Source organism: Moschus berezovskii, chromosome 11, assembly GCF_049115385.1.
Source record: "Moschus berezovskii isolate FMDL1 chromosome 11, NW_MosBer_1.0, whole genome shotgun sequence".
In the NCBI taxonomy this organism is placed as follows: Eukaryota; Metazoa; Chordata; class Mammalia; order Artiodactyla; family Moschidae; genus Moschus; species Moschus berezovskii.
The window spans coordinates 23806006-23823426 of NC_142470.1; the positions used below are offsets into that span (position 1 = coordinate 23806006).

The window sequence follows — 17421 nt, forward strand, 5'->3', positions numbered from 1 at the left end:
ACTACCTTTGAGTCAGGCAAGGAAATTACTAGTATCCATACTGAGACAAAAGGAAACTGAGGTTCCAATGGTCTGTGACTGAAGTTGCACTAACCTTCTCGAGTATACAATATAGTCTTTCACTAAGTATATAATTAAGGAGGTTAAAATCAAAGCCTGCACTTAAAAGGGTCAATATATATAAGGTTGAAGGTTATTTTCAGCATTTGATCTAAAAGGTGCCTTAACAAAATCATATGATGTCAATTTAGGGACCAGAAGAGGCCCCTATTAAGGACCATCCATGGTCTAACAATATTCGCAAGTAGCTATTCCAAGTGTGCTCAGTCCCTCGGTTGTGTCCAACTCTTTGCGACCCCATGGACTGCAGCTCATAAGGCTCCTCTGTCTACGGAATTTTCCAGGCAAGAGTACTGGAATGGGTTGCCATTTCCTCCTCCCGGGGATCTTCCCAACCCAGGAATCGAACCCACCTCTCTTTCATTGGCAGGAGGATTCTCTACCACTGAACCACCTGGGAAGCCCAAGTATCCATTTGATACGTTTAAATCACAGCTTCACTGAAGCAAATGTCTGTTTTTGTATTAATAACGCCCTCAGTACCTCAAACACCACTTGAGCCACTGAAAGACAACACTTATTCCAAGAAGAGTAATGACAGTTCTCCAGATATGAATATACAATGTTTGATTAGAAAAATATGTACTTAAAAACTCCTAAGTATAAATCACTTCCAACTGATTCAACTTTTACCCTAGTCCTAATTACTGATTGGTGGTGGTGGTTCAGTCGCTAAATCTTGTCCGACTCTTGTGACCCCCATGGGCTGTAGTCCGCCAGGCTTCTCTGCCCATGGGATATTCTAGGCAAGAATGCTGGAATGGGTTGCCATTTCCTTCTTTAGGGGATCTGCCCGACCCAGTAATTGAACCTGGGTCTCTTGCATTGTAGGCAGATTCTTTACCAACTGAGCTACAAGGTAAGCCACTTAATTGTCAATATTTTTAATATTGTCAATAATTGTAATTATTGATTATACAACTGTAACCGTCAGCAGAATAAAATCAAGATTGGTAAGGCCAATTTGCTCCCTGTGAAGGCTTCTATATTGCTCAAACCATTATTTAATATTATTTATTAGATAAGCTAATAGGCACTAAAAATATACAAAAATGAAATAAAACTGAAATCAGGCTTTTGGATTCCACCCATTCTCTTGGATGAGGGGCTTGCATTTTTGTGTCTCATACATATTTTGAAGTCTTCCATTTGTTCAGTATCTGGATTCCTCTCCACTGACTGATTTTTCTAGTCAGGAATATATATATATATTGTTTTACAAGCCAAGAATATAATTCATTAAATACATAAGGTTAAAAAAAACAAAACAGATCAGTGGCTGCTTATAGGTTCATTCACTACAGCATTACAAAGCGAATGGAATATTTTTTACATATCTAAACACTGTTTTTACCTGGATGAAAACCATTTATGTAGTGATTTGTCAACTTTTTATCTATAGAAAATGAAAGTGAGTCACTCAGTCGTGTCCAACTCTTTGCAACCCCATGGACTATGGGAATTCTTCAGGCCAGAATACTGGAGTGGGTAGACTTTCCCTTCTCCAGGGGATGTTCCCAACCCAGGGATCGAACCCAAGTCTTCCACAATGCAGGCAGATTCTTTACCAGCTGAGCCACCAGGGAAGCCCAAGAATAGTGGAGTGGGTAGCCTATCCCTTCTCCAGTGGATCTTCCAGACCCAGCAATCAAACAGGGATCTCCTGCATTGCAAGTGGATTCTCCAACTGAGCTATGGAAAAGAATATTAAAATTCCCATGATGGTGATAATACAGAAGAAAAGTTCCAAAGGCTACAGAGGGTTTCCTTATGCAATCCGAACTCTCTGGTCCCCAAACCTCATAGGGGCACATGACTACCATGAGGGGGCTTTTTGAGACTCCACTAGACCAGAGGGTCCCAACTAGAATGAACTAGGAACAACATCATCAGCCAAAAAAGTCATGTCAAGAATAAATTATATTGGAAAATGCACCAGAAAAACAGAATGAGAACACACATTCTTTAAAAAAAAAAAAAACTTTTGAGGCAGGCATGTAGGCTATTCCTGAATTTTTCTGAAAGGAGAAAAATTTATCATCATTCAGTTGGAAAGCAAAATATCTCCCAGCTAGAAAAAGAGAGAGAGTGTGTGTGTGTGTGTGTTCGTCGCTCAGTCGAGTCTGCCTCTTTGTGACCCCGTGTGTGTGTGTGTGTGTGTGTTGGTCGCTCAGTCAAGTCTGACTCTTTGTGACTCCGTGTGTGTGTGTGTGTTTGTGACCATGTGTGTGTGTGTTTGTGACCATGTGTGTGTGTGTGTGTGTGTGTTGGTCGCTCAGTCGAGTCTGACTCTTTGTGACCCCATGGACTATAACCCTCCAGGCTCCTCTGTCCAGGGAATTCTACAGGCCAGAATACTGGAGTGGATAGCCTTCAGAGGATCTTCTTCAGGGGATCTTCCCAACCCACGGATTGAACCCAGGTCTCCCATATTGCAGGTGGATTGTTTACCAGCTGAGCCACCAGGGAAGCCCATATGACTGAATCACTTTGCGGTACACCAGAAACACAATCCTGTAAATTAACTACATACTTCAATTTAAAAAACAGTTATTGAAAAAAAAATCTGCAAGATTGAAAAGCCTATCACAACTATGAATATAGCTTTAAAAGACAAATGAAAGAATACACTGATATTATCCCAGTGTGTGAGCGTACAGAAGTTTGCATTTCATTACCTGCTCACTGGTCTTCAGAGAAATGATGAAGCTGTGGTCAAGGGTTTCCAGGTGTGCCAGTGATTGCTCCAGATGACTCAAGGCATCTGCATAGGTCACCTGAGACCCACCGGCCTCCTCAGTGTCTTCTTCTAAATTTCTTTTTCTTGGCTTTTCAATAAAATGTTTGACTGCCTTAATAGCCTTTCCAGTCATTTCTTTACGTGCTTCCAGAGACATCTTTACCAACAACAGTAACAAAAAAAGAGAGAGAGGCACTGAACACAGGCAAGAATCGCCCTACATGCTACACGGGATGGGTTTAGTAAAGTGTTGGTGTGGAGCAGAGAACACAAGCGAAACTTTAATACATGAACTTCAATGAATAGGACTTTTGCTCTACTAGTTTTTCTTCCATGAAGAAAACAAAAATAGGGTGGTATCACTTGAACTATTAAATGCATAAATATGAGTTCCCCTTCCCGAACCCCCCTCCCACCTCCCTCCTCTCCTTATCCTCCCTCTGGGTCATCCCTGTGCACCAGCCCCGAGCATCCTGTATCATGCGTCGAACCTGGACTGGTGATTTGTTTCACATATGATAATATACATGTTTCAATGCCATTCTCCCAAATCATGCCACCCTCGCCCTCTCCCACAGAGTCCAAAAGACTGTTCTATACGCCTGTGTCTCTTTTGCTGTCTCGTATACAGGGTTATCATCACCATCTTTCTAAATTCCATATATATGAGTTAGTATACTGTATTGGTGTTTTTCTTTCTGGCTTACTTCACTCTGTATAATAGGCTCCAGTTTCATCCACCTCATTAGAACTGATTCCCGTGGCGGATTCATGTCAATGTATGGCAAAACCAACCAATATAATATTGTAAAATAATTAGCCTCCAATAAAAAAAATAAATAAAAAATAAAGAAATATTAATAATAATAAATAAATAATAATAATAAATAAAAAAGAAAAGAAAAAAATGCATAAATATGGCTTTTTTTTTAAAAATGCTAATACCCAAAGCAGGTGGTGTCATGATTAAACATATTCAAATAGATGACTGGTTACAGTGAAAAAATGAGGAGTCATTTTCTATAACCAATTCTGATAATTTATTATAAGGAAATAATTCAAAAGAAGAAAATAGTATAGGCATGAAGATTTTAACTGGAATAATATAAAAATACAACTTTAAAAGCAACCCAATTGATAGTAAGAGAAATGGTAACTAGCGTATGACAAATCACTTGATAGAGTATTATGCAGTCACTGTGGTCATGTATGGATGTGAGAGTTGGACTGTGAAGAAAGCTGATCGCCGAAGAATCAATGCTTTTGAACTGTGGTGTTGGAGAAGACTCTTGAGAGTCCCTTGTACTGCAAGGAGATCCAACCAGTCCATTCTAAAGGAGATCAATCCTGGATGTTCATTGGAGGGACTGATGCTAAAGCTGAAACTGCAATACTTTGGCCACCTCATGCGACGAGTTGACACACTGGAAAAGACTCTGATGCTGGGAAAGGTTGGGGGCGGGAGGAGAAGGGGACGACGGAGAATGAGATGGCTGGATGGCATCACCGACTCTGTGGACATGAGTTTGAGTGTACTCCGGGAGTTGGTGATGGACAGGGAGGCCTGGCGTGCTGTGATTCATGGGGTTGCGGAGAGTCGGACACGACTGAGCGACTGAACTGAACTGAACTGAACTGAAGGGTTACAGTAAGAGTATAGCATTATCACTGTTTGATTGTATGATTATCATAAAATGTTCAATTTTAGGAATCAGAAATCATAAAACTGTATCATGCTTACATTAAAATCTGCACTCGACCTGCGCATGTGAAAAGTGAAAGTCGCTCAGTCGTGTCCGATCCTTTGTGACCCCATGGACTATACAGTCCATGCAATTCTCCAGGCCAGAACACTGGAGTGGGTAGCCTTTCCCTTCTCCAGGGGATCTTCCCAACCCAGGGATCGAACCCAAGTCTCCTGCATTGCAGGCGGATAATTTACCATCTGAGCCACTAGGGAAGCCCAAAAGTGAAAGTGAAAGTGAACGTGTACGTGGCTGAAGACAACACCACACTATCAGTGACCATTGTTAAAGTGCTGAGATTATGAGCAATTCTGTTCTCGACTTTCCAAATTTTCTATAATAATGTTATATTCACTCATTTACTCACCAGTTGTCTCCTGAATTCTGATACATGACAGTCACTATGATAGGCATGCAATGCTTATATTTTTTCTAATATTTAAAATGCTAAGTTCACTTGGCCTCAAGAATACAAATTAAGTCTCAACTTAACCCATTTTGATAGACGCACCACATTCTTCGGACCCACTCTGGGGCCTTTCAGGCCCTGCTGGTTTGTGCTGCTCCGGAGCCAGATTATAGTCTGTCAACTGCTCAAGCAAATTTTTACTGGAGCTGTAAGAGGACTCTGTGTTGACTTGAACAACAGCAACAACAACAGATAAAGCATCCGAGGATCAAATCTCACCCTTCCTGTTACTTCTTAAAATCAGTCATGTCCTAAGTCTGGTTATTCTGAAAAGTAGGCATAGGCGTCAAATACACAGCACTAATGACCCCACCAGGAGGCAAACCTCCCCTCCCCTCCATCCCCAACAGCTCCCTCCCAGTCACTCCACATAAAATCAATGTTTTATAATAGATGGCTGGTATTTTCTTAGCCTCTTATAGATATAAATGAAAGGTACCTTTAGGAAAGCACTGTTTTCACTGTACTGTAACTGTTTGCAAATACAGCTTCAAAACAAGTTCTGCAACCCCCAGCACCTGTGACATAAAATCAGAAGCCACCAGTGACCAGCAAAGATCGGCTACAGTATAGTCTCTTCCCCTAAATAAACTGTGAATGCCTTTCTGTGACTGAGAAATACAAGATATCCTAGAACCCGTGTTTAGTTCAACAGACTTCCCTACACCCCCGGTGATGTGGATGGAAAGACTGAGCCCCAGGGAAGGTAGGTGATACATTTGGGTTCGTGACGAGTGAGAGAGTGAAAGTCGGAACTCAGGTCCGTGGTGACCAAGCCAGCGCTCACCCTCACTGTCCACCACGATCCTGTCACTCGGTCATGTCTGCCTCATCACAGGATCTGACTGGTCGAGCGAATAAAATCAAGACTTCACAGCCCCACTGGACCCTGTATGACCTGCCCTCCAGCTCACCACACTTCTCTAACCCAGTGCCCTCCTTTCTCCCACGCTCAGCCTACTCCTAAGACACTGACCTCCCTGCAGGCCCGCACAGCCTTTCCGCTTGTCGGGCCCTCTGTCTGGAATGTTCTCCCAGGGATCCTCACACTCGTTCCTGTGCTTCCCTCAGGATGCAGCGGAAAGGGCACCTTATCCACGCAGCCTCCCTGAGCAGTGAGGAGTAGTGGGCAGACCCTCCGTCCTCACGGGGCCACCCTCTCGTCACCCTGCATTGCTTCCTCTTCGCCGCTGGCACGCTGTGCTTCTATTTGCTGTGGTCTTCACTGCCGCCTCCCCAGAGCTCAGAATGGTGCCGCACACATAACAAGTGTACTGAACATATAACGGAATGAACGGATGAATGACAACATTTCAAAATGACAGAATGGTGAAAGCAGACTTGTGGAAGTAGGAAAGCTTATGATGCGTGCATAACCACTAGTGAGCACTTGGACACAGCAGGAGTGGAAAGGGCCGGATAGAAAATGCTAGGCTTTGGAGGTCACTTACAGTCTCTGACGGGTACTCTTTTGGTTGGCTGGCTAGTTCTTGGAATCCTTTAAGGACTGTAAAAACTAGCTTAGCTGAGGGTAGTACAAAAGCAGGCAGTGGGCTGAATTTGACCTGTAGGCTATGACTGACTGACTCCCCGATCTAGAATATTAAAAAAACTTTAGCTGGAAAGATGAACTGAGAATAAATTGTTGGTAGTATTGAGTGCCGGGATAGCTACGGAATCTGACCTGCAGGAGTTCAGGAGCCACTAAAGGCAAGTGGTATTCTGAAGATAATTGCATGGGAACGTTTTAGTCGGTTTTTTAGTTTAAAAACATGCTGCAGAATTTTTTAAAATATGAAACTACAAGTATCTGAGAAAAACTGTCATCATTTCTCAAGCCTGTCTTTGCCTGTCCTTTCCAAATCAGTTCAGGGTTCACTCCTTTGAGATGCTATTGCTAACATCATCTCCTCCCTTATATGTTCCTTTTAAAGCTCACCTGTATCAAAGAACCCATCTCACTGTGTTAAAAGTGTCTGGTTACTCGTACGTTTCCTCTGACTAAACAATGTGATCCTTCAGGGAAGAAAATGTGCTTTTTAAAATCTCTTTACCCCTAGCCCTTAATACAATGTCTAGCACATTGTAGACAAACCGAAAATAGCTGCTAAATTACTCAAAAGCTCTGCTCAACATAAGGGTGTGGTGGAAGAACCTTTAAAAGTCCAATGAAATAGCATGTTCTCAACATGTCTCATGTCTCGAGAAATTTGTGGTCCAGAATGTGCCCAAAGGCTCCTTAGTGTCTTATTTATCAGGGACCCTAGTGTCTTATTCCTGTAAGATGACCTCGAGAGACTAAAATTTACAAGGACATTTTCAAGAACTTGAAACAAAAACCTCAGGACTAGATATATGTTGTCAGGACAAAGCCAGTCAGTGGCAGTCAGAAGTCACGCAGGAAAAGGCAGCAGGACATTAGACATTGGACATTAGGCAGTGAGGATTTTGAATTCATTCATGGAAAGCCACCCGGTGAAGGCACTGGACATCTGGCCCTGGGGTGGGTGCTGGTGACACAGACAAAATGAGATCAGGTCCCTGTCCCCGGGGACGCTAAACTCTAGCTGGAAAGACAGAGAGAGAAATGGCATTGCAAGGAGGCAGGATCCTTCTTCAAGTGCAGGAGGGTAAACATGACCTGCTGATGAGGACCTCCGAGGCGCACTCTGTCTGGACAGGAAGGGAAGGGCTGGTGGGGGGCGGACAGAAAGGTTTGCAGAGGGATGCTCTCTCTAAAGGGAGTCCTCAGGGGTGAGGAGGCATTAAGACGGGAAAGGAAGAACTTCAAGAGGTCCCCAGGTTAAAGGGGGATGGGGGAGTGCTGGGGTAAATGGATGCCACATGGCCTGGATGCTGAGTGCAAGTAAAGGCCCATCAGAGCCTGAGAGAGGGAGAAGGAACAGGCCAACACAAAGGGCATGTGTGCTGGGCGAGAGGACAGCTTTCTATCGCGCTCATGCCTGGGAAGCCGTGCAAGGAAGGAGCTGACGCAGAAGAATGACACGATCAGTGCTATCGCTGTCATGAATGGCTGGATTCAAAATTCACCAACTTCCCTTGTGTGCAGGTACCTTAAGGCTGATGAAATCTCACCAAGCAGATGCTATTTTTTTTTCTTTTAAAAATGAATATAGTGTGACTTTCAGATAAGGTGGATATTTATGAAATGACAGGTGCCTTAGGAAAAGCCGGATGCTACCTACAGAGTCAGGGCGGGAAAGCTGGGGTTTACCTAACGTTCACATTGCTAATAGCAACTGTATTAACTAATGGGAAAGTCAAGAACAAAATTATTTCACTCATGCTTTGGTTTTAACATCACAGTTAATTTGAGAGATTGAAAAAAAATGTCTTTGACTAATACAGGATAGAGAGACCTCCTTTCTTTCTGGGTTCTATTTAAAACCTCACTCCACTGTTTTTTTCATCTCCTCCTTTGCAAGCACAGACCCTCCAATGCTTACCACATGCTGGGCCTAGTCTTGGCACAGGGGATACAAAAGGAAATTAAAACACAATCTCTGCCTTAGAAGAACATCCATCCTAATAGAAAAACCAAACACAAAAATAAGTATTCATAAAATGTGACAGAAATATAAACTAAGAAAAAGTATCTTTCGTAGAAAGGCAAGAAAGTCTTTACAAAGGAGGTGGCACCTAAGCCAGGATTTGAAGGATGAGCAAGATTCCTGTGAAGAAACGGCTGAGGGGAACTTGCAACATGGGGAATTTGTTGTTGTTCAGTCACTAAGTCGTATTCAACTCTGCGACCCCATGGACTGTAGCACGCCAGGCTTCCCTGTCCTTCGCTGACTCCTGGAATTTGTTCAAACTCATGTCCATTGAGTCTATGATGCCATCCAACCATCTCATCCTCTGTCCCTCTCTTCTCCTGCCCTCAATCTTTCCCAGCACCAGAGTCTTTTTCAGTGAGTCAGCTCTTTGCATCAGGCGGCCAAAGCTTCCAAACATTTCTGCCCAACACCTGCATATTGTGTGCATCAAATCTCAACATCAGAATATATGCATGGACATGTATGCATATATCAAAAGCCCAAGCTTCATGAAACAATATACCCCCTACTAAGGTGAGGTAAAATTTGGTATTCTCTGATATTAGTCTACTGTCCAGCATTTTTTCCTGTTTGTTCTGTTTTAATGCCAATCCCAACACTGTAATTGCAGGATCCACTAATGGATTGTAACTCATAGTTTGTAAAGCACCTGCCAATCTGCTCCAAGGATGACAAGATGACTTGTAGGGGCCAGCAAAGGTCGAGGCTATCAATGAGGTATCAAATTATCTAAGTTAGATTTAATTGACTTCAGCAAAGAAGAAATCCCTTTATGTTCTTCTGACAGCATGATGTTACTCTCTCTGCTGACACTGAATGTTATATGTGTGTACTTTATATCGGTCTACTTTCCTTCCTAGATTATGAGATCCATCAGAGCGGGATCCGTGTCTTACTCATTTTTTGACTCTCAGTGCTTAGTCTAACATTTTAAGCACTGTTTTAAATTGTAAACATAGAATATTATGAAATAGTACCTTAAATGTTATGCAACAGAAAATGAAATTGACAAGTTTGGAAAATGTTTGCTTTAATATAGTTAACAAGCTATTCAAACATAAAAATAAGAATGCAGGTTTTGTCACAGTGAATCATACACTTTAAAAAGTCAACAGTAGAATTTTGCTCCTCCGCTTTAACTGTCAATTGCTTATATAATAAAAATGAATCATGCAGGACACAGAGGCCACTTTATCTTTGCCTTTTCCCTTATGTAATAATCACAGTCATATTATCACTCTTCAGCAAAGTGTAAATGGCCCTATCTTTTGCACTGTTCACTTTCAGCACTGACACAGCTAATACATCCCTAAGTTTTTCAACAACTTGAAGGTCATCTTTATCTTAACGAAGAGGGCCATGAAGAATGTTAGAAACAAGACATTCCTGCAATCAGTAATGAAGGTTCCTGTCCACTGGGGCTGTGAAAGCATTCATTCACATTTTCCATTTTAAAATCTTTTCCTATCTTTTGCATGCATGGGATACACAACACAAACTATTATTATTAAGAGCATTTTAAGTAGATCTACTGAGTTTATGTCAAAACCAAGTATGAAAATCTAGATCTTATTCTAACTCTTACAACTATTTTGGATCATTCAAAACCAAACTGAACTGTTGCCAGATGTTTGAAACCGGGCTGAAAGGAATTCAAATGTCATTTTTAGATGTTCTAAGTGACACTAAACAGGAAGAGGGATACAGAAAAGAAGAAGGGGAGCTGACTGGTACTGAGCACCTACTGACACCAAGATCTTTCTTCTTGCTCTTTTATTCAATCTTCACAATGGTTATTCAAGATGTCCGTTCCAGACACTGTGCTTGTCTCCCTTACGTCCACACCATACCTTGTCTAGTAAATGCAGACCACGCAATGGGCACGGGACTGACTCAGGGCTGCCTAGGGTTAGTCCTGATGGAGTCAGACCATTCACGGTAATCCCATACCTCTCAACACAGTGGTTAGTTCAGGTGGTCGGGCCGACTGACTACCAAAAGCCACAGCAATCTGTTCAGGGGTGACGTAACCCCTGAGTGAGAGGCTCGGGTTTTCTTTCCTGTGTGCACGTGGAGCAGTCTTACCCTACCTGCTGTGTATGGATTAGGAAGTGACGCAGCTTGTTTCCATCAGTTGTACACTGAAGCAAAGAGCCTGAGGGTGAAGCTAACACCACAGACCACAGAGAAAAGAGACAGAAACGGGCTCGTTGATGACCACTCACTGTAGAATCACCCAACCCCGAAGTCAGCCCCAGCTCTGCGCTTTTGAGTTACATAAGCCAGGAAATTTCCTGCTCAGTTAAGCTAATTTAATTGGATTTTCACTTGTGTCTAAAAACATTCTAAAATTAATCTATATTTACATAGGAGTAATTATTATTCCCCATTATATAGAGGAGAAAACTCAAGAGTCATTTCCCCAAGGTCGAGCTTGATGGGAACTCAGGAAGGTCTAACTATAAACCTGTCTCTCTATTCATCACCATGCTGCCACTCAAAGAACTTCACAATGTGTCTAAGATTTACAAGGATTTAATTCGATACGATGAGAGGCCACAATATTCAGTTCAGTTCAGTTCAGTCGCTCAGTCATATCTGACTCTTTGCAACCCCATGAACCGCAGCACGCCAGGACTCCCTGTCCATCACCAACTCCCAGAGTTCACTCAAACTCATGTTCATTGAGTCAGTGATGCCATCCAACCATCTCATCTTCTGTCATCCCCTTCTCCTGCCCTCAATCTTTCCCAGCATCAGGGTCTTTTCAAATGAGTCAGCTCTTCGCATCAGGTGGACAAAGTATTGGAGTTTCAGCTTCAACATCAGTCCCTCCAAAGAACACCCAGGACTGATTTCCTTTAGGATGGACTGGTCAAATCTCGTTGCAATCCAAGGGACTCTGAAGAGTCTTCTCCAACACCACAGTTCAAAAGCATCAATTCTTCAGTGCTCAGCTTTCTTTATAGTCCAACTCTCACATCCATACATGACTACTGGAGAAACCATAGCCTTGACTAGATAGACCTTTTGGCAAACTAATGTCTCTGCTTTTTAATATACTGTCTAGGTTGGAGAAGGAAATGGCAACCCACTCCAGTATTCTTGCCTAGAGAATCCTGTGGACAGAGGAGCCTGGTAGGCTGCTGTCCATAGGGTTGCATAGAGTCAGACACGACTGAAGCGACTTAGCATGCATGCACGCGTTGGAGAAGGAAATGGCAACCCACTCCAGAATTCTTGCCTGGAGAATCCCAGGGACAGAAGAGCCTGGTGGGCTGCCGTTATGGGGTCGCACAGAGTCGGACACGACTGAAGTGACTTAGCAGCAGCAGCAGGTTGGTCATAACTTTCCTTCCAAGGAGTAAGCGTCTTTTAATTTCATGGCTGCAATCACCATCCGCAGTGATTTTGGAGCCCAAAAAAGTAAAGTAAGCCACTGTTTCCAATGTTTCCGCATCTATCTGCCATGAAGTAATGGAATCGGATGCCATGATCTTCGTTTTGTGAATGTTGAGCTTTAAGCCAACTTTTTCACTCTTCTCTTTCACTTTCATCAAGAGGCTCTTTAGTTCCTCTTCACTTTCTGCTATAAGGGTGGTATCATCTGCATATCTGAGGCTATTGATATTTCTCCCAGCAATCTTGATTCCAGCTTGTGCTTCTTCCAGCCCAGCGTTTCTCATGATGTGCTCTGCATATAAGTTAAAAAAGCAGGGTGACAATATACAGCCTTGATGTACTCCTTTTCCTGTTTGGAACCAGTCTGTAGTTCTAGGTCCAGTTCTAACTGTTGCTTCCTGACCTGCATACAGGTTTCACAAGAGGCAGGTCAGGCGGTCTGGTATTCCTATGTCTTTCAGAATTTTCCACAGTTTATTGTGATCCACACAATCAAAGGCTTTGGCATAGTCAATAAAGCAGAAATAGATGTTTTTCTGGAACTCTCTTGCTTTCTCTATGATCCAGCGGATGTTTGCAATTTGATCTCTGGTCCCTCTGCCTTTTCTAAAACCAGCTTCAACATCTGGAAGTTCATGGTTCACATATTGCTGAAGCCTGGCTTGGAGAATTTTGAGCATGACTTTACTAGCGTGTGAGATGAGTGCAATTGTGTGGTAGTTTGAGCATTCTTTGGCATTGTCTTTCTTTGGGATTGGAATGAAAACTGACCTTTTCCAGTCCTGTGGCCACTGCTGAGTGTTCCAAATTTGCTGGCATATTGAGTGCAGCACTTTCACAGCATCATCTTTTAGAATCTGAAATAGCTCAACTGGAATTCCATCACCTCCACTAGCTTTGTTCGTAGTGATGCTTTCTAAGGTCCACTTGACTTCACATTCCAAGATGTCTGGCTCTAAGTGAGTGATTACAGCATCATATCTTTTCAGATTGGTCATATCTTTTTAGATTCCATATTTAAGGGATGCCATATAACATTTCGGGCTTCCCTGGTGGCTCAGAGGTTAAAGCGTCTGCCACCAATGTGGGAGACCTGGGTTCGATCCCTGGGTCGGGAAGATCCCCTGGAGAAGGAAACGGTAACCCACTCCAGTATTCTTGCCTGGAGAATCCCATGGGCGGAGAAGCCTGGTAGGCTACAGTCCACGGGGTCGCATAGAGTCGGACACGACTGAGTGACGGAACGGAACGGAATATAACATTTCTCCTTTTCTGAGAGCACACTTGTTAATATGGCCCTGCATTATGAAAGCAGAGATATAGCACACATGCCTGCACTACAGTAATTAGCACAAACTGAGTCAGTCTCGTGTCAGTGCCTCTCTGTTCCATCTTCATCTTTCCATAAAATACCACAATGGCCTTCACACTGGAGTTTCCCTGTGTCCAAGCTGGTGCCTTCTGTTCCTTTCTCTGATTATCACCAAGGTGATCTTTCTAAAGCAAGAATCTGAGAATGTCACTGCTGCTGCTGCTAAGTCACATAACCGTGTCCAACTCTGTGCGACCCCATAGATGGCAGCCCACCAGGCTCCCCGTCCCTGGGATTCTCCAGGCAAGAACACTGGAGTGGGCTGCCATTTCCTTCTCCAGTGAATGAAAGTGAAAAGTGAAAGTGAAGCCACTCAGTCGTGTCCGATTCTTCGCGACCCCATGGACTGTAGCTTACTAGGCTCCTCCATCCATGGGATTTCCCAGGCAAGAGTACTGGAGTGGGTTGCCATTGCCTTCTCCCTCGCCTAAAATTTAGGTCTAACTGGTCCATTCTCAGGACAGTCTAAAACCTTTAGCCAGGTAAGCATTCATTCACTAGCAGGCTCTTTCTTCTCTCTGTAGCCTCATCAAGACACTTCTATTTATACCACATGTCTTGTAGTCAGCTGAAGGCATGAGATTATTCCATGCCTGTACCAAACTGCCACATCTACCTGGAATGCCCTTCCTCTTTTATTTCCTGCATGACAAACACCCTCATTTATTAAGACTGGGCTCAAACACCTCATCTACTATGAGGCCTTTCCTGGCTGGTCCCATCAACTAACTGTGAACCATTTTTACCTTACTGCTACCACATTACAAGTCATCGATCACACCAATTCTGAATCCTTCACTACTGTATTTGTTTACCGTCTTCATCTATGAAGCGTTCCCCCTGACTGTCAGGTAGGCAGAAACAACCAGCATCCTGAGATGGCTGCAATTAGACAGGGATCTTCCTTTGGGTACCATTACTTGAAAAGCTTTTGGCACCAGCTGAGTGGAGAGGGCATGACTTTTCATTATAAATCCCTTTACTGCGCAGGCAAGAGAAAGTATTCATAAAATGGCAATTAGAAGATCAACCTGCTTGTAAGCACGGGGATGACCTGGAGGGAGGATATGCGGAAGAGGGAGGTGGGAGGGGGGTTCAAGAGGGGAAACACATGTACAGCCAGGGCAGATTCGTGTCAATGTATGGCAAAACCAACCAATATATTAATGTAATTTACCTACAATAAAAAAAAATAAATAAAAATATGCCACATATAAAAAAATAAAATAAAAGGTACTTAATAAATGAGAGAAGGGATCGTAGGCTGAACAAAGAATGGAGGAGGAGAGAGGGACCCACATCACTGAAGATTTATGGTTGAACAACGAAAAATTCAGAACCCTGAAGTCGGGCAGGCAGAGAATAACATTTCAGTAGGGAGGTGATTTTTGGATTTTTCTTTTTTTTCCTAAATGTTAAAATACACTTTGGTATTTGCTGTACATTATTCTAAGATTGCTGATTTATTCTTTGGTCTTCCCCAAGACGTCCACCCCCTGTGAATTTAGAGACCCCAAGCCTCCCAGGAAGGAGTGTGTACTTTCTTGTGCTTTATTCATGAAGAAGCCTGCAAGGGCTGCAGAAACACACAGCAGCTGAGTGCCCGCCAGACTCCTCCTCGGCAACAGAGGCATCATCATTTATGATTGGACAGCGAACACGATCTTTCGGCCAATTTTCACTCTTACTAAATTATTACCATAGCCAATTTGAAATAATTTCCAAGCACAAACAGAGAATGAGTTTTCAGCTTGCCAGTCAAGCCAATAATCACGAGTACCCAAGATAGGCTTTTGCAGCCAAATTTCTCAGTTGAGGGAGGCCATTGGAAGCAAGATTTGGGGAGCAGGCCTATCGACGAATCCTGACTTTGTCACGTCTAGCTCATGAGACACTGGAGCAGTCATTTAACATCCTTGAGCTATAATTTTCTTATCTCTTAAAATGATGATAAAAGTATTTATTTCACAGAGGTAGAAGGACAATTCACAGAGTAACATTACAATAAATACCACCTTCCCCTTCTTGTAGTATCTTATTTGAGGGCTGGATGTGAAGAGAAAAATGGTTAATCCATATCCGTAGTTAGCCTAGATGACTATGAAAGACTTTCGGAAGAAAACATTAGTTCCTCTTATTGTTACAGGGTAATGTTGACAGACAATCTAAGGGCCAATTCTCAGGCTTCTTCTACAGATCACAATACTCTGAGTGGATGCCATACCCACAATCCTTCCTTGAGGAAGCAGCCAAAGAGGCCTGTTAAAAACAGGCTGTTTGGCAACAAAACTCTTCCGAATCTGACCACAGCTATATTCCTAGCACTGAGGACAATTTCTGATACACAGGAGGCACTGATGGTGTTTTTCCATTCTTGGATAACAAATAACCCAAATTTAGAAGCTTAAAACATTGATTATCTCACAGTTCCTATGATTCATAAATCTGGCATAGTTTAGCTAGGTGCTTCTCTGGATTAAGATCTCTCACGAGGCTAGAAATGAACCACTGGTCAGTTCTGTGGTTTCTTCGGGTCGCTTGGTTGGGTGGCAGGAGATGCATGACCACATTTATTCCATGGTGACTGGCATCCTTGGTCTTGCCATCTGGGGCCCTTCACACCAGGGCACGTCGATTCCCCAAGACTGCATGACCCAAGGAGGGGAGATGGCACCCAAGAAAGAAGCCACAGTCTTGTCATACTTAATTTTGTAAAGGGCATCCCGTCACTTTTGCTGTACATATTCTGCTTGTTAAAAGTGAATTAAGTCAGTCCAGTCTACACTCACACAGGGGATTAAACACTGGAAGGTCAAGATCATTAAGGGTCATCGCACAGGCTGTCGCACAGGCTGTCTTTCCCAGCCTATTCATTAATTCAAAAAATGTCTAGTCAATGAATGAACAAAGTAGCCAATGATGCCTACCTGAAGAGATCCTGTGCCAAATAGGAAAACCAGACTGACTTCTAGGGAAATCTGTGGATTTTTCACTTTTCATAAATGGAAAAAGGGCAAGTGGGTAAATAATTCAACTTTGGAAACGTAAAGACCAAATAAGACTTTTAACAGGCCAGCCATTCTTTTCCTTAGAGTCTTATAACAGGTCATTTTTCATAGGACTGTCTATGTTTTATTTATGAGTAAATTATATTACATCATATCATGCTTCAAAAACTATTTTCTATCCTTTGAGTATTCTACTTGCTCCCTTTATTCTGTGCCTTTGACAATCACATGGGAAAGACAATTCTTTTTCAGATCTGCTCCTTTTTGCTTATCTCCTAAGCTCCTGGCATTTTGCATTTTTGTCAAGATAGGATATGCTTATCAAACAAAACTCACACCTTGGAAAATAGAAGAAAATGGTTCATTAAATGAAAAGGCATTTAAGAACAGGAATGGAAGGATAATGTTTACAACTGTAATAATACATACAATCTAGCTGAAGGTCAGATGAGAGCAATATATATTGCACATTTAAAAACCCTGAAATAATCACAACTATGTAGCATTAGTAACAAATATATGCCTGGAATACAGAAGGCATTCAATAAACATTTACTGATTATCTCTTCCTTTGAACAGAGAGCATTTATTAATATCCTTAATGATACTTCTTATATTAAATTATAAATTCATTTGATATGTATTCATACATTTATCCCAATCAACTGTGAGCTTCGAAAGGGCAAGGAGCTTGGCAGTCTTTTTTTACCTGTTTACAGCACCTAGAACAGTGGCACTGAAAACGTGCTCACATAAAAAGCTCCTGAATGTATCTGGAATGGATAAAACTCACAATCAAATGAGTCAAATGTTGACTACATCAAAACCAAAGATAAACAGGCAAAATACTTATGAGATTATAGGAGGAAAAATTATGAGTTAATATTCAGTCACCCTGTAAAACTGAGTACATGTAATGCTTTACAGTCAAGTTTGCTAAGTCACTTCACTCGTGTCCGACTCTGTGACCCAATGGACTGTGGCCCA

At 42.4% G+C, this 17421-nt stretch overlaps 1 protein-coding gene across 2 annotated transcripts in view; it reads right to left on the reverse strand.

The window, feature by feature from the left end:
• Positions 1-17421, reverse strand: part of NBAS (NBAS subunit of NRZ tethering complex) — a 339714-nt gene that overhangs the window by 66456 nt on the left and 255837 nt on the right. For both annotated transcript variants that reach the window (XM_055400475.2, XM_088841199.1), the window contains exon 45: positions 2799-3017. In XM_055400475.2, the coding sequence (XP_055256450.2) occupies positions 2799-3017 (219 nt within the window). The remainder of the gene's footprint in view (positions 1-2798; positions 3018-17421) is intronic.